The following is a 25,364-nucleotide window of genomic DNA, read 5'->3' as shown; positions in this document are numbered from 1 at the left end:
GGTAACGTTAGTGTTGTGTGAATGCTCCCTGCCGACTGTGAAGGAGGTGCAGAGACAGAGGGTGGTGCAGGGGGAGGTCCGGCTCCTCCTCTGGTTTTGGGGCGGAGGTCTGACAGACTGAATCTGTTTGGGAGGAAAAAGTTTTTCTCGTCTCTCTGCGGACCGTTGGACCGACTCTCTCCTTCTTGTCCTTCTTGTCCTCCTTCTTGTTCTCCTCGGCTCCTCCATCATGTCCGGAGTGGCCAGCACCCTGGCCAAGAAGCGGGCCATGGCTGCGGGCTTCGGGACCAACGCGAAAGCGGTCCGGTACCTGAACCAGGACTTCAGCGCGCTGCGGGCTCAGTGTCTGTCCTCCGGGAGGCTCTTCTGTGACCCGACCTTCCCCGCCGCCCCGGAGGCGCTGGGCTTCAAAGAGCTGGGCCGGAGCTCCTACAAGGTCCGCGGCGTCACCTGGAAGAGGCCCACGGTAAGACCACCGGGACCGGAGGCCCGGGCCGAGGCCGGGACTGGGTGGGGCTGGGAGAAGATCTGCTGTCAGACTCCCTTCAGGCACATAACTGCGAGACGCCGCCCTGAAGTTAGGGACTGTTCAGTATTTATGTGAGGAGACGGCTCCTCCCAGCGGGACTCACGATGCGTTCAAGCACCGTCAGAAATGTGAAAATGCAACTAGAGTTTCAGATTTTCGACTTTCTGCTGTCATTTTGGGTATTCAAAACTATTTCTCAAAAAAAATTAAGTAAACAAAAATTATAGAACTATTTCTTTTAAATTTACCCAATAATGATAAAGAAAAAAAGCCAAACATTTTAAAGAATAAAGCTAAAAGATCACAAAAAAGGGAAGAAAAGAAAAAAAGTTTGACAAAATGCTTTCTTTAAAAAATTAAAGAAAAAATATATTCCAAAAATTTTTAGAGAAAAAAAAGTGCCTTCTTGAATCACCTTTTGATTTTTTTTTAATTGCCCAAAAAAATTAAAGAAAATAAAGATAAAAGATAAAGAAATTTTTTTTTAAAAAACAACAAAACAATTATTCACAAACATTTTGAAGAAAAAAAGCTCTTACAGAAAAAAGGACTTTCCTTAAAAATGGCAAAAAATATTGAAGAAAAAAAAGACATTAAAAATAGCACCAAAAAAAAGTTTTTTTTGAAAATTGGCAAAAAAAAAAAAAAAAAAAAAATCAAGGAAAATATCTTCTGCAGACTTGTGCGTGTTCTCTTTCAAAGTCAGTAACTCAAAAACAAAATCCAGCCATTTAACATCGTTTGCCCGTCAAAATAACAAATCATTAGTCAGGGGAAGCTGCCAAACACACTCTGACCACTGTTTCCTTTTTGCACGAGCCCCTCCGCCCATAAATAACCAACAGTCCCTAAGAATGCTGTGAGTGTATGTGAACAGGAACTGCAGAAATCATGTAAATAAATGAAAGTAAATCATGGAAAACTTTTGATGTCGATGATTATCACAATGACGGAGTTACAGATGCAATTAAAACAAACAGGAAGTGGGAAAGAAAAAGAAATGACAGATTTATAGAAACTTGATGCAGAAAATAAAAACATGTCAAACGTCCTCGTGATCAGCTGACGGCTCACAAAGTCAAAACCAAAACAATGTTACAGAGATGCCTTCAGGTTTCAGAGATTATGACTGTTTATTAAATATGTTATCTGTAATATTCAGAGATCGTTTCAAAGCCGGATGTTCAGCTGTGGCTGAAATACACGCAGTCGCAGTGAGTCATCAGAGATCCTTCATACCCAACAGATGAGTCACTCTGCTCCCATAAACATGCAGGAGGTTCCTGCGAGGAAACATCAGCTCAACCATTTCATAAAAAAGGCGGCGTTCGCAGTCAAAACTCTTCATTCCAACAACAGCAACAAGTACCTGAAGGCAACACCGGAGCTCAGATTTCTGAGCGGAAAATGACGTCGTTTCTGTCCGAAACTCACCGAGTGAAAGTCTAAAAGTCATTTCATCAAAGTCAAAGTGCGAGTCTGTGCTCGATGTGCAAACAGGCCGTCACGACACTCGTGTTCCTTCAGAACATACAACTCCTTAAAAACGGAGCCAACGTTACGCCCAAAGAAACCTCAAGAATTTAACCCTTTCAATCCTCAAATGATTCATTTCTTCACTGAGCAAAGAAGAAATGACCCCAAATTAGATATAATAATAGAAACTGACGTGAAAATTAGTAAATATGTGAATGAATCAATAAAAGAAGAAAAGAGGCGAAAGAGCTTCAAAAACAAATGAGGAAATAACCCAGAAAAATATCACAATAATTCTGTAACATAACTTTAAATATATTACAATGATAATTACAGTTTTTCTCCAGCTTTTTTTTTTCCTTAATATTTTTCCCGAGCTTAAATTTTTTTTCTAAATCAACGAATGTTGTCACAGTTTGTGAAACATTTCTCACTGAGTCGCTCGTTGTTGGTTTTTTTCATGTTGTTGAAAGAAATCAAACCAGTTTGTGCAGATTTTTAAAGCTTCAAATTTTTGTTAAATACGTCTGAAAGTAGCACAAGAAAACTGATCAGGCTCCAGGATTCAAAGGGTTAAAGAAGAAACTCCAGTGTTTCCCTCCCCTCAGCCGTCCTTTATTCGTCCTAAACTTAAATGAAAACACTTTTCTCGATGTTCTCGTCAGAAACTGATGATCGGGAGGAAAGTTTGTGTGTTTTTATTCAGCGTTAGTTTGTGTTTTTGTTATATTCTCAAACACAGAGTGACGGTGACCGAGTCAAGAGCGTCCTCAGAGGACGAGCGTCTTCAGAGGACGAGCGTCGGACAAGCGTCCTTGTGCAGATGTCTCACTGTGAGACGTTTTAAAAACAGGAAGTAAAGAGGAGTCAGGTTTAATGCAGCACTTTTGCTGACAGTGGAGTATTTTCTCAGTGTGGTGGTAGAACGTCAATACCTCAGTGTCTCAGTGTCATTAGAGTCTCAGTGTCCTCAGTGTCCTCAGTGTCCTCAGTGTCCCCAGTATCTCAGTGTCCTCATTGTCCTCATTGTCTCAGTATCTCAGTGTCCTCAGTGTCCTCAGTGTCTCAGTGTCCCCAGTATGTCAGTGTCCTCACTGTCTCAGTATCTCAGTGTCCTCAGTGTCTCAGTGTCCCTGATCTGGTCTTGTCCCCCCTCAGGAGCTGGTCAGTAAGCCTGAGTTCATCATGGGTGGAGCCACCAGGACTGATATCTGTCAGGGAGCTCTGGGTGAGTTTGAAGCTGAATTTCCTTGAAGATCGTTTGGTGAATTATGTTTGTGAGCAGTGAAACGCCGTAGAGCTCCAGGCGGACCCGGATCAGTTTTTCCTCGGCAGACTGAAGTCTGACCGACTGCTGCTGATAAAAGCAGCTGCTGTTCTCTCCGTTAGAAAGGGTTAAAGCCTTAAACTGTGAAAGGGTTAAACGTTTTATAGTTATAGTTAACTAATGTATGAAAAACCTGTAATAGTGTTAACAGCAGTTAACCCTTTAACAGTTTACTAGTCTAGTTTAACAGTTTAACCCTATAAACGTTTAACCCTTTCACAGTTTAAGGATTTAACCCTTTCTAACAGAGAGAACAGCAGCTGCTATTACCGAGCTCACTGATCAGCAGCCGATCAGAATAAACCCTCTGTGTTCACGGCTGTTTCATACATTACTTAACTATAACTATAAATCTATAACCACCGTTCACACGTCACAGGTTTCATACATTACTTAACTATAACTATAAATCTATAACCACCGTTCACACGTCACAGGTTTCATACATTACTTAACTATAACTATAAATCTATAACCACCGTTCACACGTCACAGGTTTCATACATTACTTAACTATAAATATAAATCTATAACCACCGTTCACACGTCACAGGTTTCATACATTACTTAACTATAACTATAAATCTATAACCACCGTTCACACGTCACAGGTTTCATACATTACTTAACTATAACTATAAATCTATAACCACCGTTCACACGTCACAGGTTTCATACATTACTTAACTATAACTATAAATCTATAACCAACGTTCACACGTCACAGGTTTCATACATTACTTAACTATAAATATAAATCTATAACCACCGTTCACACGTCACAGGTTTCATACATTACTTAACTATAACTATAAATCTATAACCAACGTTCACACGTCACAGGTTTCATACATTACTTAACTATAACTATAAATCTATAACCAACGTTCACATGTCAAGTCAAGTCAAGTCAGTTTTATTTATATAGCCCATTATCACAAAACAAGGTTTGCCTCAGAGGGCTTTACAGTGTACGACATCCCTCTGCCCTTAGACCCTCACATCACCCGAGGAAAAACTCCCCAAAAAGAACCCCTGTAACGGGGAAAAAAAGAGGAAGAAACCTCAGGATGAGCGGTAGAGGATAGTGAGGGATCCCTCTTCCAGGACGGACAGACGAGCAATAGATGTCGTAAATAGCAAATGAAATACAATCATGTCAAAAAAGGAAAGAGAGAGAAAGAGGGGGAGAGAGGCGGGAGAGAGGCACAGCAATAATAGAAACAGATGCATGTCATATTACAATAACAGCAGGTGTGAAATTAGTAATTGCTCTCTATGATGATGTTGATAGAGATGATAACAGTCTCATGCATATGTGAAAGGGAGTTGTCCAAAGGCAAGATCACAGCATCGGCGCAACCAGGACCAGACCACGATCAGGGCGAGCGGGGGGCACAGAATCAGTACAGCCACAGCACGAGCACAACCAAAGGCAGGATAACAGCATCAGCACAGCTATCACCACGGTCAGGCACAGTCAAGGTTACGGCCAGGATCCAGGGAAACTAGGAAACAAGGGAGCAGGAACGCTCCTGAGAGGCAGCAGGATTAGCGTAGTGCAGTTCAACAGACCCAGGCTCTGTAATCGCGAGCCCCAGGTAGTGAGAGTACCACATGGCTATCACAGAGCTAAGCTAAGCTTGCACATGGCAATGCAGTAAACAGACATGCATGATTTCTGATGGCGGCATTGAGAGAAGGAAAGGAGCTCAGCGTATCAGAGGAAGTCCCCCGGCAGGTTAAACCTATGTCAGCCTAACTATGGGCTGCAGCCTGAGCCAGCCCTAATTATAAGCTTTATCAAAGAGGAAGGTCTTAAGTCTACCCTTAAAAGTTGAAACGGTGTCTGCCTCCCTGACCGAAAATGGAAGATGGTTCCATAGGAGAGGAGCGTGGTAGCTGAAGGCTCTGGTTCCTACCCACGTCACAGGTTTCATACATTACTTAACTATAACTATAAATCTATAACCAACATTCACACTGTCACAGGTTTTTCATACATTAGTTAACTATAACTATAAATCTATAACCAACGTTCACACTGTCACAGGTTTCATACATTACTTAACTATAACTATAAATCTATAACCAACATTCACACTGTCACAGGTTTTTCATACATTAGTTAACTATAACTATAAATCTATAACCAACGTTCACACTGTCACAGGTTTTTCATACATTAGTTAACTATAACTATAAATCTATAACCAACGTTCACACTGTCACAGGTTTTTCATACATTACTTAACTATAACTATAAATCTATAACCAACATTCACAGTCACAGGTTTTTCATACATTAGTTAACTATAACTATAAATCTATAACCAACGTTCACACTGTCACAGGTTTTTCATACATTAGTTAACTATAACTATAAATCTATAACCAACGTTCACACTGTCACAGGTTTTTCATACATTAGTTAACTATAACTATAAATCTATAACCAACGTTCACACTGTCACAGGTTTCATACATTACTTAACTATAACTATAAATCTATAACCAACGTTCACACGTCACAGGTTTCATACATTACTTAACTATAACTATAAATCTATAACCAACGTTCACACTGTCACAGGTTTTTCATACATTAGTTAACTATAACTATAAATCTATAACCAACGTTCACACTGTCACAGGTTTTTCATACATTAGTTAACTATAACTATAGATCTATAACCAACGTTCACACTGTCACAGGTTTCATACATTACTTAACTATAACTATAAATCTATAACCAACGTTCACACGTCACAGGTTTCATACATTACTTAACTATAACTATAAATCTATAACCAAAGTTCACACTGTCACAGGTTTTTCATACATTAGTTAGCTATAGCTATAAATCTATAACCAACGTTCACACTGTCACAGGTTTCATACATTACTTAACTATAACTATAAATCTATAACCAACGTTCACACGTCACAGGTTTCATACATTACTTAACTATAACTATAAATCTATAACCAACGTTCACACGTCACAGGTTTCATACATTACTTAACTATAACTATAAATCTATAACCAATGTTCACACTGTCACAGGTTTTTCATACATTAGTTAGCTATAGCTATAAATCTATAACCAACGTTCACACGTCACAGGTTTCATACATTACTTAACTATCTATAAATCTATAACCAACGTTCACACTGTAACAGGTTTCATACATTATTTAACTATCTATAAATCTATAACCAACGTTCACACTGTAACAGGTTTCATACATTACTTAACTATAGCTATAAATCTATAACCAACGTTCACACGTCACAGGTTTCATACATTACTTAACTATAACTATAAATCTATAACCACTGTTCACACGTCACAGGTTTCATACATTACTTAACTATAACTATAAATCTATAACCAACGTTCACACTGTAACAGGTTTCATACATTACTTAACTATAGCTATAAATCTATAACCAACGTTCACACGTCACAGGTTTCATACATTACTTAACTATAACTATAAATCTATAACCAACGTTCACACGTCACAGGTTTCATACATTACTTAACTATAGCTATAAATCTATAACCAACGTTCACACGTCACAGGTTTCATACATTACTTAACTATAACTATAAATCTATAACCAACGTTCACACGTCACAGGTTTCATACATTGCTTAACTATAACTATAAATCTATAACCGCCATTCACACATCACAGGTTTCATACATTAGTTAACTATAACTATAAACCTCTAACCAACGTTGACACTGTAACACGTTTTTCATACATTACTTAACTATAACTATAAACCTCTAACCAACGTTGACACTGTAACACGTTTTTCATACATTACTTAACTATAGCTATAAATCTATAACCACCGTTCACACTGTTACAGGTTTCATACATTACTTAACTATAACTATAAAACGTTTAACCCTTTAACAGTTACACAGTTTAAACTGTTGAAAGGTTGAAGTGAAACAGATTCACAGATGAGTCATTTTCTAAAACCTTAAAAAAAACTCATCAGAGTTGAGATTAAGTGTTTTAACAGAACAGAACAAATGTGTTTACAGCAGAAGGTTCTCTGTGCAGAGAACCTGATGAGAACCTGATCCACTGTAATCATAGGGCGCTGCCACGCTGAGCCCTGATTGGCCGAGCAGGAAGGAGAGGGACAGGAGAGGCCTGCCAGCTATTGTTAGAGGGCGAGAGACAAACATCAGAGAGAGAGAGACACACCCTAAGACACACACTCACACACACACACACACACACACACACACACACACACACACACACACACAGTCAGATACACACACACACACACACACACACACACACACACACAGTCAGATACACACAAACACACACACACACACACACACAGTCAGATACACACACACTCACACACACAGACACACACACAGTCAGATACACACACAGACACAGTCAGATACACACACACTCACACACACACACACACACAGTCAGATACACACACACACACACACACACACACTCACACACACACAGACAGACACACACACTCACACACACACAGTCAGACACTGGGTGTGTGTGAGTGTGTGTGAGTCATCAGCGTGTCGTGCCTTCATTAAACCACAGACTGTGATGTTGTTGTGAAACTGCTGCAAATATCTGTTTACCCACACACACACGCACACACACACACACACACACACACACACACACACACACACACAGACACACACAGAGTTAGTTGTGTGCTGAAAAGTGTGTGTGTATTTGTGTATTTGTGTGTGTGTGTGTGTGTGTATTTGTGTGTGTGTGTGTGTGTGTGTGTGTGCGTGTATTTGTGTGTGTGTGTCTGTGTGTGTGTTACAGTCGGTTGTTCAGTTAAACACTGAAACAGTGAATGTTTGTGGTTGGGCGGAGCAGCAGCAGGCAGTCATTTCCTGCTGAGAGTTTAACCCTTTAAAAGCTGATTTCTTTTAAAAACACATGAAGAAGAGCAACTTAACAAGAAATGACCCAAATCAAACAAGTTTGCTGGAGTGTCAGGGGTTAATATATTTCTAAAAGGCATTAAAATGCAAAAAAAAAAGTCATGCTGATGCAGATATGAAAGGGTTAATCCACTGTCTCACCATCAGAGTAAATCAAACCCAGTGAGGTTTGTTTGATACGCTTCAGGACACTTTCATCACTATTATTAATATTATTAATATTATTGTTGTTGTTGTTTGCGTGTCCACGTGCGTCCTCGTCGGCGCCGCTGAAGCGTCAGCAGTTTGTGTTTCAGCTGCTTCCTGAGCGTTTGAGGAAGCTGAGAGGAAAAGCAGTTTGTGTCTCGGTGAAAACTTTAGTTCTTAAACTAAGTTTGTCTTTATGTCATTTAAAACATTTCCCACACATTTTATATTTAAATCATTTATATAATGTTAAAAGACCAGTTCTTTTATTTTCATATTTCTTTCTAAGAAGACGTCTAACAGGTGAGGTCTGAAACAACAGAGGACGGACAAAAGCCACAACATGGACTGACTGTGAGAGTCCACTTTGTCCTCATATTTATCTCCTTTTCTGTTTGTCGTCTGAAGGACAAAGTCATGTTTTCCATTAAATTAATAGAATTAACTAAGAGAGTCCTCTGCAGCATTTTGTAAATGTCTTTCTTTGCCTGCGTCCGTAAAGACGTTTGTGTCCCTCTTACTGAATAATCCAAAGCTACAGAAAGGTGAAAGACAAATCAGTTTTTAAGTCCAAAATTCTCGATATTACTTTCTCCTGTCCACGCTGTCTCCTGCAGCGTCCGCATGTTGAGGACGGACATTGTCTCTCTGAGCTGCAGTGTCTCAGTGCCGCCTGCAGGAGCAGCGCTCACCCTCAGGTGTGTCCTTTGTCTCCAGGTGACTGCTGGCTGTTGGCCGCCATTGCCTCGCTGACACTGAACGAGTTCGTGATGGCCAGAGTCGTCCCCACCGATCAGGGCTTCGGAGACGACTACGCCGGCATCTTCCACTTCCAGGTGACAGAAACGGGACGCTCTGATTGGCTGGCTGAACACAACAGAAGCTGAGCTACGGTGGCTGAAGGGGGTCAATCCAAAGTAAACGTCTCTCTGTCTCTCTGTCTCTCTGTCTGTCTCTCTGTCTTTCTGTACTTCTGTCTGTCTCTCTGCAGTTCTGGCAGTTCGGGGAATGGGTGGACGTTGTGATTGACGACCGTCTCCCGGTCAAAGATGGCGAGCTGATGTTTGTGCACTCAGCCGAGGGGAGGGAGTTCTGGAGCGCGCTTCTGGAGAAGGCCTACGCCAAGTAAGACCTCGCGGTGTCATGTGACCTCACAGTGTCATGTGACCTCACAGTGTCATGTGACCTCACAGCGTCATGTGACCTCGCAGTGTCATGTGATCTAGAAAAGATTAAAAACTTTTGGGAGTTTTTTTTCTTGAAATTGGCTTGTTTCCATTGGACATAATTCATATTTGCAATTTCAATTAATGGAAACCCGCTGACTGATGATCAGATTGTAGAAACAATCAGCTCTGTAACTCCTGCTGCTCTGTGTGCTGCTCTGTGTGTGATGCTTTGTTTGATGCTCCGTGTGTGATGCTCTGTGTGCTGCTCTGTGTGTGATGCTTTGTTTGATGCTCCGTGTGTGATGCTCTGTGTGCTGCTCTGTGTGTGATGCTTTGCTTGATGCTCCGTGTGTGATGCTCTGTGTGCTGCTCTGTGTGTGATGCTTTGTTTGATGCTCCGTGTGTGATGCTCTGTGTGCTGCTCTGTGTGTGATGCTTTGTTTGATGCTCTGTGTGCTGCTCTGTGTGTGATGCTTTGTTTGATGCTCTGTGTGCTGCTCTGTGTGTGATGCTTTGTTTGATGCTCTGTGTGTGATGCTCTGTGTGCTGCTGTGTGTGATGCTCTGATGCTCTGTGTGTGATGCTCTGTTTGATGCTCTGTGGCATAGGATCTCTTGGGAGTCCAGGTGCTGGAGGATGAAATGCAAGGCCAGGTTAACTGCATCATCTACAGACCTGTTGGCTCTGTAGGCAAACTGTAGGGGGTCCAGGTGTGAGTCAGTAATGTCTTTGATGTGTGGAAGCATGAGGCGCTCAATGATGCTCTGTTTGATGCTCTGTGTGTGATGCTCTGTGTGATGCTCTGTGTGTGATGCTTTGTGTGTGACGCTCTGTTTGATGCTCTGTGTGTGACACTGTGTGTGTGATGCTCTGTTTGATGCTCTCAGGGTGAACGGCTGTTATGAAGCTCTGTCTGGCGGCTCTACCACTGAGGGCTTTGAGGATTTTACGGGAGGAATCGCAGAGAACTACGACCTCCAGCGCCCGCCGTCCAACCTGTTCCAGATCATCAAGAAGGCTCTGGAGGCTGGAGCGCTGCTTGGCTGCTCTATCGACGTGAGTCTGAAGCTTCAGTGGCACAGGGAGCTGACCTCAAACGGTCGGCTCTGCCCTCCACTTCACACCGAGTGTGTGTGTGTGAATGTTTCACTCTGAGGAGAAGAAAGTAACAAAGATTAGCCCGTAAAAACTGATGACCTGTGATGTCCAGAGACATCAGAATGTCCCCGAACGTTTGAGAATCAGCATAAAAAATATCTGTTCAAGGACTGTCCAAAATTTGAAAATCCAAACATGCTTTCTGTTGTGACAGTTTCAAGCTGTGATAAATGATGCCATTTTGGAAGTCATGTTTCCTTTAAAAATCATCAAAAATGTGCAAAAAAATGTCAACAATTTTTTAGAGAAAAAAATCACCTACATGGTTTAAAAAAATGCCAAGAAACCCCCAAAAAGTTTCAAAGAAAAAACATTGCCAAAAATATTAAAAGAAAAAAAGAACTGATAAAATTGTTTGGTTACACTTTCTATGAAGACCGTGTCTATAGTGTGTTACCAAAGGTTTTAAAAACCATTGGACATTTTAAAGGGACAAAAAAGTGAATAATGTTTAAAGAAAAATTTTGCCAAAATTTTTTAAGGAAAACGTGATTCCAAAACTTTTGGCAATTTAAAAACAAAACTTTTAGGGGCTAAGCCCCCAGTGTCCTCAAACCCCCCAGTGTCCTCAAACCCCCCAGTGTCCTCAAACCCCCCAGTGTCCTCAAACCCCCCAGTGTCCTCAAACCCCCCAGTGTCCTCAAACCCCCCAGTGTCCTGGAACCCTGGACATGCCCGCCCTGAGGATGAAGACATCAGGTTTACAGAATTACATTTGTGATGATGGAGATGTTTTTATTTTCTGTCTGTTGTTGCAGATCACCAGCGCCTCAGACTCAGAGGCCGTCACTCGTCAGAAGCTGGTGAAAGGCCACGCCTACTCGCTGACTGGCGCCGTGGAGGTGATGTCACTTCCTGAGAATGAACCGAGACGAGTCGATATGAAATATGGCGAGAAACGTGTGAATGTTGATTTTGTTTGCAGGTGAACTACCGCGGCCGCATGGAGAAGCTGGTGAGGGTGAGAAACCCCTGGGGTCAGGTGGAGTGGACTGGAGCCTGGAGCGACGGGTGACAAGACACTGCACGCAACACGCCACGACACGACAGCACACCACATGACACGACACGCCAAGACACGATATGACACGCTACAACACGACACAACAGGACAAAACACGAGACAAAAAAACCACCCCCCAGCAGTCTGAGCCTGTCTTTGCATGTTGGCGTGTTGTCTGTGGTGCGTTGACTCGTCCTGTCGTCCCCGCAGGTCGTCTGAGTGGAACTCTGTGCAGGGAGACTGTCCGCACGCCAACGCGGAGGACGGAGAGTTCTGGTGAGTCTGGGGGACATTTTCAGACTCTGTGTTTGCGGCTGCAGAGTGAGACACCTCTCTGTCCTGTCCGTATCTGCAGGATGTCCTACAACGACTTCCTGCGTCACTACTCTCGGATCGAGGTGTGCACCCTGACGCCTGACACCATCTTAGACGACTCGGTTAAACACTGGAGCGTCAGCAAGTTTGACGGGTCCTGGCGGAGAGGGTCCACCGCCGGAGGCTGCAGGAACCACCCCTGTGAGTACAGGAAGTCTGAGTGTGTCTGAGCCGGGTTGTTTGGGCCGGCTTATGTGAGCCGCTCTGTCTCCGCAGACACGTTCTGGATGAACCCGCAGTTTGTGATCAAGCTGGAGGAGGAGGACGACGACCCCGACGACGGCGAGAACGGCTGCAGCTTCGTGGTCGGTCTGATCCAGAAGAACCGCAGGAAGCTGCGCAAACAGGGCGAGGACATGCACACCGTTGGATTCGCCATCTACGAGGTCAGACTGCCTCAGAGACCACGTCAAAGACCTCATCGAGACGCTGAGGAGTCTCTGACCTCTGACCTCTGACCTCTGTGTTTGACTTTAGGTCCCCCAACAGGTGAGCCGCGGAGCCCGGCAGCAGCCACATGTCAAAGGTCAAACACTGAAAACGCTAAACGAGAGTCTGTGATGACGACGGGAAACTGAGAATCCCAGATTTCAGCTGCTGAGCGCAAACCGCCAAAACTACAGGGAATGTTCCCACAACATTGGCTAACGTTCCCTACAAGTTGTAATAATGTTTTACAGAAAACATTTGAATCTAACATTCAAGAACGTTTTGAGAATGTTTTTCATTTCAAATAATGTTCCTGTGAGGTTAAATGACAAAGAAGCAACGTTCAACTGCGTTATTCTGAGGATAACAGTAAATAACAGAAAACGGTAAATATGAGCAGACAGACCGCCACGTGTCACAGACCGCCACGTGTCACAGACCGCCACGTGTCACAGACAGCGAGCGGCAGAGCGCCACGTTAAAATCAACACGTGCACATTTCACTGTCAACTTCACAGTCGCCACCGAATCTTATTTTCTGGATCTTTTTAAAGGCAACTTAAACTCCCCCCAGTGTTTAAGACAACTTTCAGCTGTCGGGTATTCAGGTATTTAAGTATCCAGGTATTTAAGTATCCAGGTATTTAAGTATCTAGGTATTTAAGTATCCAGGTATTTAAGTATCCAGGTATCCAGGTATTTAAGTATCCAGGTATCCAGGTATTTAAGTATCCAGGTATCCAGGTATTTAAGTATCCAGGTGCCCAGGTATTCAGGTATTTTTGTCCGTACATAATGTTCCTGTGCTCTGTGTCCTGATTGGCTGCTGTCTCCTCAGTTCAGTGGGCAGAGGGAGGTTCACCTGGACAAGAACTTCTTCCTGACACACGCTCAGACGGCGAGGTCTGAGACCTTCATTAACCTGCGTGAGGTCAGCAACCGCTTCAAGCTTCCGCCCGGAGAGTACCTGATCGTCCCATCCACCTTCGAGCCGCACCTGAATGGAGACTTCTGCATCCGTGTCTTCTCCGAGAAGCAGTCAGAGACGCTGTAAGGCGCGACACACTGTCCTCACACGACGCTTCGGGGTTTCCGGTCACACCTCATCCTGACTGGACGACACGACAACCAGCGAGCAAACGTCTGGCCGTTTCCGTGTTTCGCGGTGCGCGTGTTTCGACTGGCGCCGAGCAGCCAGTCATCTGTTTGAAAAACCCTCCCCGCTTTTATTTTGGCAAAGTTTCGCATGTCTCCACCCTGCTGCCAGAGCAACAGGAAGTCTTTGCTGAGAAGTGGCGCCATAAGGCCTGAGCGTTCGCAGCTTTTTGGGAATAGCCCTGGAAAGCTTCTTTCTTTTTTTTAACCTAGAAAAAAGAAAAAAAAACAGCAAAAAAGTTTTAGTGAAAAAAAAATCCCCCAAAAAGTGGCAAAAAATTAAAATTACCAAAAATTTCCTGATTGTTGAATACCATCGTTAACGTCTTTTATTTTCTTAAACCAAAGACCTGAGCAGGCTGATATTTGGGACAGACGTCTGTACAGAACGGACTTTTATTTCCTGTAAAACTGTCGATCAGCAAAGACGGAAATGCAATCAGATTATTTATTTCTTCTCTTTGCATCTCTCTCATTCACTCAGGGGTTTTTTCCTGCTCGTGGTTTTTAAAATTTAAAATTATGAAATAAAATTATAATCATTAATCTCAGCGAGCTGACGATGTGAGTCCGTACGGACACACGTGTAAACATTTAAACACGTCTGTCCGTGTGATCTGAGTATCTAACTGACGTTATCTGCAGCAGGAAGCCGACAACACTCTCTATACACCCGAACAACCTGTATAAACAAGCTCGTCATGGTAACCATGGTAACCACAGCGTACCACAGAGTGTGGAGCCACAGCGGGACCAGGCCTATAATTTGAAGTTTTACAGTGAGTCATTTCTATAAAGAAAAGTTTACACTGATTTGCACACGGCACTTTCACAATGAAAGTCTTTTTGGTCTCCATGTCATCATGTTTTGGGGCCCAGGACCCTTTTGGCCCCTGTGTAACACTGCTCTGGGGGCTGGGGACCTCAGGATGTACAGGGACGTACAGACACAGCAGCGCCCTGCAGGGACCCTCCTCTGTCCTGCAGGGACCCTCCCCTGTCCTGCAGGGACCGTCCCCCTGTCCTGCAGGCTGAACGTTGTCTCTAGGCGTTGTTTGCTCGCTGGTTGTTTGTTGGTCGAAGGCGTCAGACTGTTAAATGTCTCTGTCTATCCTCTAACTTTAATGCCTTTGTTTGTCCTCTAACCTTTAAATGTCTCTGTCTGTCCTGTCAGACCCTGTGACGACCCTGTCAACGCGGAGCTGGACGATGTGAGTAAAGGCTGATTGACAGTGTCTGTCCTCGTGTCCTCTGTGGTTTGCTGTCCAACAAGCAGGTGATCCCTTTTCATCCAATCAGAGGTCTGAAAAAATCTTAACAATCTCAACCTGCTGTGGACACTGAGACACAGGGACACTTAGAGATGGGGACACTGAGACACAGGGACACTTAGAGATGGGGACACTGAGACACAGGGACACTTAGAGATGGGGACACTGAGACACAGGGACTCTTAGAGATGGGGACACTGAGACACAGGGACACTTAGTCAAGGGCACATTGAGACACAGGGACACTTAGACATGGGGACACAGAGACACGGGGACACTGAGACACCCCTGTCAGAGTGCAGACACAGATCAGAAAGATTAACCCTTTGAAACCTGAAAAGAGGCTTGATTTCTTTCAAAAACACGGAGAGCCCCGACGAGGAACTTCACAAACAACTCCGATGATTTCTGATTCATTTGGGAGCTTTAGGGTTAGTTTAGTGCATCGTCTCTCTGTGTATACTTCAGTTTGCTTTTAGCTTATGTTTTTGCATCTTCTAATCTCTAATTAAAGCAAATCATCGTCAAAAAAAGGTAAAAGCAAAAATAAACACAAAAATGACCTGGAAAAAGTGAGCGAGATAAAATAAAATAAATAAATATTTATTCTGTAACATCATTTTAAATATATGTTAATAATAATTACAACTACTTAGTTGAATTGTCATTTCTATTGCATTGGTTCTTTTTCACCTTTATAAATCACCTGCGTTTTGTGCGACATTTCTCGTTAGTTGCCTTTTCCTTGTGTTTCTGTTGGAGGATGAATGTTTATGTGTCGCTGTGTAAATAAAGATGTGCACATTTTGACCTTTGCCATGGTGATCGTTTCCAGGAGACAGTGTCTGATGAGGACGTGGACGCAGGATTCAGAGGACTCTTCACCAAACTGGCCGGAGACGTGAGTGTGACATCACTCATCATCACCAGTCATCTTGCAGAGGTCAAAGGTCAAACAGCAGACCAGGTGTGCCACAGCCTGCAGGTGTGACGTGTTTCTGTCGTGTTTCAGGACATGGAGATCTCTGCTGCCGAGCTGAGGACCATCCTCAACAAGATCGTTTGCAAACGTGAGCCGACGCCTCACTAACCTGCTCACCTGTTTACCTGCTCACCTGTTTACCTGCTCACCTGTTTACCTGCTCACCTGTTTGGCTGTGCACAAGTCAAAAGTCGTTCAACATGTCCTTCTTCACTTCCCCTCAGCACTTGCCCTCGGGGGATTCCCCGCCAACACCTGAGCACCTGATCACCTGTTCACCTATTTAGCTGATCACCTAATCACCAGATCACCTGGTTACCTCATTACCTGTTCACCTGATCACCTGATCACTTGATCACCTGATTTCCTATTTACCTGTTCACCTGAACACCTGATTACCTGTTCAGCTTGTTACAACTGGCTCAAATGCCGCAACATACAAGGACACGCACACACACAAACACACACACACACACACACACACACACACACCGGGCTGTTTGCAAAAAGAAAAACATTTATTTACAAAAATGATCCTCAACACAACAAAAAGGTGTGTTGGTTGCAGAGATGTGAGCCGTGCGTGCAGCTAATATAGACTCCGCCCACAGCTGCTCCTGATCAGAGTGATCAGGCCCTGATCAATGCTGAGCTGCACTGTGGAACAAAGAGAAGCACACACACACACACACACACACACACACACACACACACACACACACAGCTGAAGCATGTCAGAGAAAACAGCATTGCAAAACACAACAGCACGTAACAAGCTGATCAACTATTTACCTTATTACCTGTTCACCTGAACACCTGAACTGAACACCTATTTACCTGATCACTTCATCACCTGTTCACCTATTTCCCTGATTACTTCATCGCCTCTTCAGCTGATCACCTGTTTATCTAATCACCTGATCACCATTTAACCTGATCACCTACTTACCTGTTCACCTGAACACCTGTTCACCTGATCACCTGTTCACCTGTTCACCTGTTCACCTGTTCACCTGAACACCTGTTCACCTGTTCACCTGTTCACCTGAACACCTGTTCACCTGATCACCTGTTCACCTGAACACCTGTTCACCTGCTCACCTGATCACCTGCTCACCTGAACACCTGTTCACCTGTTCACCTGATCACCTGTTCACCTGAACACCTGTTCACCTGCTCACCTGATCACCTGCTCACCTGAACACCTGTTCACCTGATCACCTGCTCACCTGTTTACTTGATCACCTGCTCATCTGCTCAGACTTCTGTGGGGAAAAAAGCAAAACCTTTGTAATGAAACATGCTTTCCAGACTGCTTTTGTTCCTTTTAACCTTTGTTGGTGATTTTTTTAAAGCTTTTTAAAGCATTTTTTTTTTATTCTTGGCAATATTTTCCCCTGAAAGCATTTACAGATTTATTTTCTTGTTTCAGTTTTGGCTGATTTGTAAAGAAAACATGCCTTCCAAAGTGTTTTTTAAAAAATGTATGGATTTTTTTTTATTATTGGCATTTTTTCCCTACAAATAGAAACCACTAAAATGATTTATTATGTTTATTTATATTTATTATGGCCAGAAACTTAAAAACTGAAATGATCTGTTCTTATTGTTCCTGTCTTTTGTCCACAGGGACTGACATAAAGACGGATGGCTTCAGTCTGGAGACCACCAGGGTGATGGTCAACCTGATGGACGTATCCTCACACAGACATCTCGTTCTTTTCACAAACTTTAGCTTGTGAGCAAACACCAACAGAAACAGGAACACACCTGCAGCAGAATGGGCACAAAACATCATCCTGTAGAGATAACGTATTGATCACATGATAACGTGTTAATGTGTTAACCAAAAAAAAAAAAACAAACCAAAATGATGCTACCATCATGGACTTTATCAGGAACTAACACAAAACACACAAAAAATACAGAATCCACCAGCAGCACCTGGCTAAACTCTGGTTGAGCTCTGGCTGAGCTCTGGTTGAGCTGTGGCTGAGCTCTGGTTGAGCTCTGGCTGAGCTCTGGCTGAGCTGTGGCTGAGCTGTGGTTGAGCTCTGGTTGAGCTCTGGTTGAGCTCTGGCTGAGCTCTGGTTGAGCTCTGGTTGAGCTCTGGCTGAGCTCTGGCTGAGCTCTGGTTGAGCTCTGGTTGAGCTCTGGCTGAGCTCTGGCTGAGCTCTGGCTGAGCTGTGGTTGAGCTCTGGCTGAGCTCTGGTTGAGCTCTGGCTGAGCTCTGGTTGAGCTGTGGTTGAGCTCTGGGTGAGCTCTGGCTGAGCTCTGGTTGAGCTCTGGTCAGGGGCGTAGCACCAAATTCTGGGCCCTGTACACTCTCAATGTCAGTGGGCCCCTATCCATGCCAGTGCACGGTCCACAAAAGAAAAAAAAGGGGTATTTATTTCAAATAAAAAAGCATAAATAGGGTTTTAAGCTACAATCAGATTATATTGATGAATGGTTCTTTCATTCACCACCTGAATTAATGCATTTGACCTACTTGTGCTCAAATACCTAAAACATTAGCCTATATCTGGTTTGTGTACTAACGTTTTGATCCCTGACACTCGTGCAAATTTTGAAAAAACATTTATTCTTGAACAGGAGAACAGGAGACAACTGTACACTCAGAATCAGATCAAATAAGCTACATTACTTTTGTAATGAGAAGGTACAGTAGAAATGAACAGAAAAATATTAAGTTTCAATGTGAAAAAAAGAAGTTGGGACTGGTTTCTGCTTTTTACATCAAAGGCCTATGTCATCTTATCAATAGAGCCTGCGATAGTACAAAATGCCAACTGTCAAATTGTTATTCAGCTTGCAGAAAAAGAAATAAAGCCTTCCTGACACGAGATGTAAAGATGTAATTTACATCCCAGTGAATGCCCACTGACGGGTCTTTTTGTTTGCAAAGTCACTAATAACATCTGTAAAGTCCAATTGTTTGGCTAATTGGCTTTCAATCGACAGAATGGCGAGGCTGTTCAGTCTGTCCTGGCCCATTGTTGATCTCAGGTAGTTTTTAACCAGCTTCATCTTGCTGAAAGCCCGTTCACCCCCTGCAACTGTGACAGGAAGTGTGCAGAAAATTCTCAAAGCAATACAAAGTTCTCCAAAAATGCTCTGTAGCTGCATCTTCCAGATGGCATTAAGGAGCTCAAGAGAGGACAGATTTTTTGGAAATGTAGCATCATATATGGTGCGGAAGTGTAGCACTTCATTTTCAAATTCTTGTGAGAGATCCATCATCACAATTATTTTTGATTGATACTGAGATCACAGTTATTTAACATGATTATTCATTGGCTTTGGTAACATCATGAATTTATTGAGCATTGACAATAGCTTTTAAGCACAGTACTGCACTGCAATGCTGAGGCTTTTTACCAGACAAAAATAAAACATTGATTTATTGTTCAATTAATATATTACTAGTGTGCACTTGAGCCTACAGTGATATTGGCAGGCGATTTACATGTTGATATGCAGTAGAAATATTGCTTGGTGGATCATTTATTAAGTCTCAGCACAGAGTTTCACTTTCAGCTATGCTGTGTTAGTAGACAATAGGCTGTAGCACACACACTGAACCAAAAGGCTAACTTACGTTAAACTGAAACAACTCGCATTTAGGCAGCAGCTCTCTCTCTCTCTCTCTCAGTAAGGGGGGTCGGTGGGGGGAGCTCGCCCCTGAATAGCCTACTGGAACAACGATCTCACCTTGTCTTTGCTCATCTTCAGAGGAGCCACCTGGACTGGTCGCTGCTGCTGCTCCAGCTGCTGCGGCTGCTCCAGCTGCTACTGCTTGTGTCTGAAACTGGTTAATGTTGACGACTAACGTTAGCTGGCCCATAATTGTCTTTATAATGCAAGCCGCAAAGCAGCCTGGTTGGGAACTAGCTAAGCTAAAGACTTCACGTGAGCATACAAACATCAGCAGCAGCTGTCTGGAGTGGACTACCTTAACTTTAATTGGACTTAAAGCAAACTAACGAGCAAACTGGGTTCACCTTTGGGAAAGAAAGAAGTCAGCAGCTGCCTCCCCTCATTCTGCCGTCTTTCTTTTTCCTTCCTCTCCTTCTTTTTTTGACACCCTGATTTGTGCTTTTTGTGCAGCATCATGTCTCGCCCCCAGATCATTCAATCTGGGCTCACTGACGTTACACTTGTCACCGGTCGCTGTCGGGCGGACTAAACCATTTTGCGCCTCCAAGAGGGGGCCCCAGAATGTCCCATATGTTGTGAGGACTGTGACATAGTTCATTCTCTCCGTTGATGTTATCAATATATGTAATAACACCAATTAATTGGAGGGCCCAATTCATTTGAAATAAACATCACACAAAAAAAAAATATCAGGGTTGTCATGGGCCCCTCTCCCTGCTCGGGCCCTGGATAGTCGGGTCCACTTTTCCCCCCACTACGACGCCCCTGGCTCTGGTTGAGCTCTGGCTGAGCTCTGACTGAGCTCTAGTTGAGCTCTAGTTGAGCTCTGGCTAAGCTCTAGTTGAGCTCTGGCTGAGCTCTGGCTGAGCTCTAGCTGAGCTCTAGTTGAGCTCTGGTTGAGCTCTAGTTGAGCTCTGGCTGAGCTCTAGTTGAGCTCTGGTTGAGCTCTAGTTGAGCTCTGGCTGAGCTCTAGTTGAGCTCTAGTTGAGCTCTGGCTAAGCTCTAGTTGAGCTCTGGCTGAGCTCTAGTTGAGCTCTGGCTGAGCTCTAGTTGAGCTCTGGCTGAGCTCTGGCTGAGCTCTGGCTGAGCTCTGGCTGAGCTCTAGCTGAGCTCTAGTTGAGCTCTGGTTGAGCTCTAGTTGAGCTCTGGCTGAGCTCTAGTTGAGCTCTAGTTGAGCTCTGGTTGAGCTCTGGCTAAACTCTGTCTAAACTCTGGCTGAGCTCCAGCATTTGAAAAACTCTGTTTTTGGCAGATGTATGTAACCTTTGGTCTGCTGGTCTGCGTGTTTCTGAGCTGTTAGTTTTCTGACAGCAGAATAACTTGATCTGGAAGGATGGCGGAGGTTTTGGCGCTGTAGTTCGGTGTGACGGGTTAGGCGTTGGTTTGATGGCACAGATTGAATCGGATCTTTAACTGACAGCAGGACAGCGGGAACGGGAAGCTTGGCCTCGGAGAGTTTGCTACCCTGTGGAAGAAAGTGCAGAGATACCTGGTAAGACCTTGGTGACATTTGACCCCAAAGATCTGAAACACAGAGACAAAGATCCACAAACTGTCCCTCTGTCTGTCTCTCTCTCTGTCTGTCTGTCCATCCATCTGTCCATTCATCTGTCTCTCCGTCTGTCTTCAGTCCATCTATAAGAAGAATGATACAGATAATTCGGGGACGATGAGCACTCCAGAGATGAGGGTTGCCTTCAAAGACGCAGGTCAGTCTCTTGTTGTTCTTCTTCAGCATCCATGTCCTCACAGACTTGCTGTAAACTGTGGAACAGTCTTGACTGGTCCATGGACACATACATCCCTGAGGACATATTGGGTATATCCCAATATCCCTCCTCGACTCTTTCATCTTCTATCCTCGATCACTTGACCCGGAAACCAATCAAGGCCGAAGGACGTAAGGACATCCCAATTGCTCAAATGCACTCGGAGGAGTCTGGGAGTGGAGGAGTCTGGGAGTGGAGGAGTCTGGGAGTGGAGGAGGCGGGAGGCTCACGGAGTAGATGGGAGTCAGGATACACGAGGGCGGCCTTCACGAATGTCTTACACACCGACACACCCCCATGAGCAGATATCAGTGAATGATCAGACACTGCAGCTCCAGCTGATCAGACCAATCGGACACATCAACATCACTGCATCACTCCCAAATTTATACATTAATGTTTCCTGATTCACCACCACCTTGTCATGATCTGTCGTTTCCCCCCTTAACTTTTATTATAACACTGATCGTCATTTCCATCCATACGTGAGGCTGATCGTTCCTGAGCGGCGGCTTTGAGGAGTTACAGGATTTAGATTTTCCCTGAAACATTTAGTCCAATAAATAATGGCCAGCGTTAAAGACGAATGATCATATTCTGTGTTATTAAATAACACGTCTACAATCAGAATATCTGTAGAGACAGATGGAAATATTAAACAAACCACATAACCGCATATATATAGTATATATATATATATATATATATATATACTGTATATATTTAAGCCTACATTCTGCGTGTGCAGACACAAACTCCATCAGAAGTTTGTAACCATCATCTGTTAATAAAGCCAACAGACAGCTGATCCATCTGGGATCGGCTGCTGCCGTCATCAGAAATACGTCTCGTGACGCTCCAGAGAAAAGGACGTATAAAGACACATCTCTCTTCTCACACCTCCTCCTTGGCTCCTGCACTCGTATCTCCTGTGAGAGGGACTAAGACGCAAGGAAGAGACGCGAACGAGGGGAACGTGGATGCGTAAACGGCACGTACCCATTGTGTTGATGGTGGACCGAGCTCCTCCCAGCTGCCTTTATTTTGATAAGCTTCACTCTCACAACTCTCAAAATACAATGTTTTTCCTGTTCTGCTAATGCATTCTCTCCATAAATTAATGTGTTTTGTGTTTGTGTTTTTCTCTGCTGCTGTCTGGACTCGTCACACTTTACTGTCAGTAAACTGATGCTCATGGTATGTTACGTCCTGCTGCACATGCTCTGTTAGCTTTGTTTGCACCCTGAGCAGTATTCTTACTGTTTGCATTGTTAGCAGTGTCATTACTGCTAGCAGTGTTAGCAGTTTTGTAACAGTTAGCATTGTTGGCAGTATTATTAATGTTAGCATGTTAGCGAAGGAAGGAAGATGCTTTAAATCCTCTGAGGTAAATTTATCTGCCAAACTGACAACTGGATGTCTGACATAAAAACACAAACATATTGTATAGAGCAATAGAAGAACATAAACATTAGAAACTACTGAAGAAACAGTTAAGATGATGCTGAACTGAAGAGCTGCTGGAGGAGGGCTAAAAAAAAGTCCTGTCATATTGCACAGACCCAAGCTCCAAGCTGTATTTAGCTATATTTCAAACCATAACTGTTAGTGTTGTTTGATCTATTATTAATGTTAGCTTTGTTAGCAGTATTATTGATATGAGCTTTTTTTCTCTCCATTAGCAGTGTTAGCTCCATTAACAATTTTAGTGGTGTTAGCTTTATTAATATAGTAAGCAGTTTTAGCACTATTAGCATAGTTTGCAGCGTTAGCTCCATTAACAATGTACGCTGAGTTCACACTTCATTTTCAATGGAAGCCGATGACACGAGGGTCAAGTTGAGCTTTCGTCAGCGCTGCAATGATGCAACGAAGCATCGACCGATCACTTGTTTTTGTTTGTGCTGTTATTCAGCTTAGTTAGCTGATGCTATGATAGCTTGCACATGGTTGGCGTGATGATGACGTGATGATGGCGTGATGATGACGTGATGATGGCGTGATGATGACGCTTTGCTCTGCTCCTCCAGGTTTCACTCTCAACAACACCATCTACCAGCAGCTGGTGGCTCGATACTCTGACCCAGACATGACCATCGACTTTGATAACTTCGTGGGCTGCCTGATGAGGCTGGAGATGATGTTCAGTGAGTCAGACGGAGGCTTACGTAGAGAGCTAATGAAGACAGCAAAAAAAGCTAACAAAGGAAGCTAACGATGAAAGCAAACAAAGAAAGATAACATAGAAAGCAAAAACAAAAAAGCTAAAGAAGAAAGTTAACATAGAAAGCTAACAAAGAAAGGTACCTAGGAAAGCTAACAAAAAGGTAACAGAAAGATAACGAAGAAACGTAACACGGAAAGCTTACAAAGAAAGACAACATAGAAAGCTAACAAAAAAGTAAACAAGAAACCTAACATAGAGAGCTAACGAAGAAGGAAAACAAAAAGCTAACAAAGAAACCTAATGAAGAAAGCTGACAAAGAAAGCTAACATAGAAAGCAAAAACAAAAAAGCTAAAGAAGAAAGGTAACATAGAAGGCTAACAAAGAAAGCTAATGAAGAAAACTAACAAAGAAACCTTACATAGAAAGCTAAGAAAGAAAGCAAACTGTCAAAATTCTTGTTCAAATGTGAAAGTTTTCTTACTACAACATCAAATAAAGCTTGTTAATCAAAAAAAGAGCCCGTGGAGGATCCCCCGCCCCGACAGAGGTCCTACGTAAGACCCTAACATGGTGGGCTGCTGCAGCCGGCCCCAGGCCTCCTGTCATTTTGCAAAAGTTGCCCCCTAGCAAAGGAAGCTGATGTCCCTGTAAAGAAAGAAAGACAATTAACCGGGGACTCTGTCATGTTTGTCCCTCGTAAAGGTAATTACTGGCTACTGATAGCTCATGTAGCTAGCTGTCTTCTGAGCTAACGAAACAGCTTCAAAACATGAAGTCAGAAAAACTGTGTGATTTCTCTTCCTCCTCAGGGATCTTTAAGAAGCTTGACGCTCACGACAGCGGCTCCATCGAGCTCGACTTCAACCAGGTGAGAACAAAACTATCGTCTGAAGAACACAGACCCAGACCCAGACCCAGACCCAGGTCAGCAGGACTCACCTGTCAGTGAACTAACGTTTCTCTGTCTTCTTCCTGCAGTGGTTAAGCTTCGCCATGATCTGAGCCGCCACTCCATATTCACCTGGAGCTTCAGAGTTCGTCCAGAGCTTCAGAATTCGCCCAGAGCTCCAGTGTTACCGCAGCACGCCATATTCGTGTTTACATCTGCAGCTTCTCTTCCTGTCACTGTTTTATATCCCAACACTACCTGACTGAGTCCATGTAAAGTCAATAAAGTTATTCAGAAACTCGGGTTCTTCACAGTTCGTATTTCAAGGATGGTTTTAGTGTAGAGCATCTAATCTGATGCTCTACACTTGAAAAACACGATAAATAGCCATAAATACACATATATTTAAATACTGCAACATATACCTTTACATATATCAATTTGCATTTGTTTCACACATTTCAATTTGCAAAGTTTCTCATGTAAGGTGATATCCCTGCTGAAAAAAACAGCTTGACCAGTTGGTTAAGATGGTTAAGCTGGTTAAGCAGCTTGTTTGACCCGTTTAAGGTATGTTTCTGACTGATGTTTCCAATAATAATGAGGTAATGTAATCTTTATATACAGTCTGTGGTGCAGGATACAGACTGTACAGATATAATGATAATAATAATAATAATAATAATAATAACAATAATGAGGTCATATAATCTTTATATACAGTCTGTGGTGCAGGATACAGACTGTACAGATATAATGATAATAATAATAATAATAATAATAACAATAATGAGGTCATATAATCTTTATATACAGTCTGTGGTGCAGGATAC

The 25,364-nt window shown here is 43.2% G+C and overlaps 1 protein-coding gene across 1 annotated transcript; it reads left to right on the top strand.

Moving 5' to 3' along the window:
- LOC121942132 (calpain-2 catalytic subunit-like) lies at positions 1 to 24,834 on the top strand. Its single transcript, XM_088075103.1, has 21 exons — positions 1 to 466; positions 3,164 to 3,233; positions 9,220 to 9,338; positions 9,494 to 9,627; positions 10,559 to 10,727; positions 11,588 to 11,671; positions 11,755 to 11,840; positions 12,043 to 12,108; positions 12,188 to 12,348; positions 12,424 to 12,593; positions 12,685 to 12,696; positions 13,475 to 13,686; positions 14,966 to 15,002; positions 15,898 to 15,963; positions 16,075 to 16,132; positions 17,674 to 17,738; positions 21,128 to 21,196; positions 21,335 to 21,413; positions 23,504 to 23,620; positions 24,452 to 24,510; positions 24,621 to 24,834. Exons 1-21 carry the CDS (start codon positions 230 to 232, stop codon positions 24,642 to 24,644), a joined length of 2,094 nt encoding a protein of 697 aa, XP_087931229.1. The 5' UTR covers positions 1 to 229; the 3' UTR covers positions 24,645 to 24,834.
- The last annotated feature ends 530 nt before the right edge of the window (positions 24,835 to 25,364 follow it).

This window comes from Plectropomus leopardus, chromosome 3 (assembly GCF_026936395.1).
Source record: "Plectropomus leopardus strain MGB_pleo_1.0 chromosome 3, ASM2693639v1, whole genome shotgun sequence".
In the NCBI taxonomy this organism is placed as follows: Eukaryota; Metazoa; Chordata; class Actinopteri; order Perciformes; family Serranidae; genus Plectropomus; species Plectropomus leopardus.
Note: the sequence above shows the minus strand (reverse complement) of the source record. Positions and strands in the feature narration are given on the sequence as shown.

Bases quoted from the DNA above. Each gene is read 5' to 3' on its own strand.
- LOC121942132 (XM_088075103.1), top strand. From the start codon at position 230: ATGTCCGGAGTGGCCAGCACCCTGGCCAAGAAGCGGGCCATGGCTGCG. The intron at 10,728-11,587 runs GTGAGTCTGAAG...CTGTTGTTGCAG, and splicing joins TGCTTGGCTGCTCTATCGAC to ATCACCAGCGCCTCAGACTC. The intron at 24,511-24,620 runs GTGAGAACAAAA...TTCTTCCTGCAG, and splicing joins TCGAGCTCGACTTCAACCAG to TGGTTAAGCTTCGCCATGAT.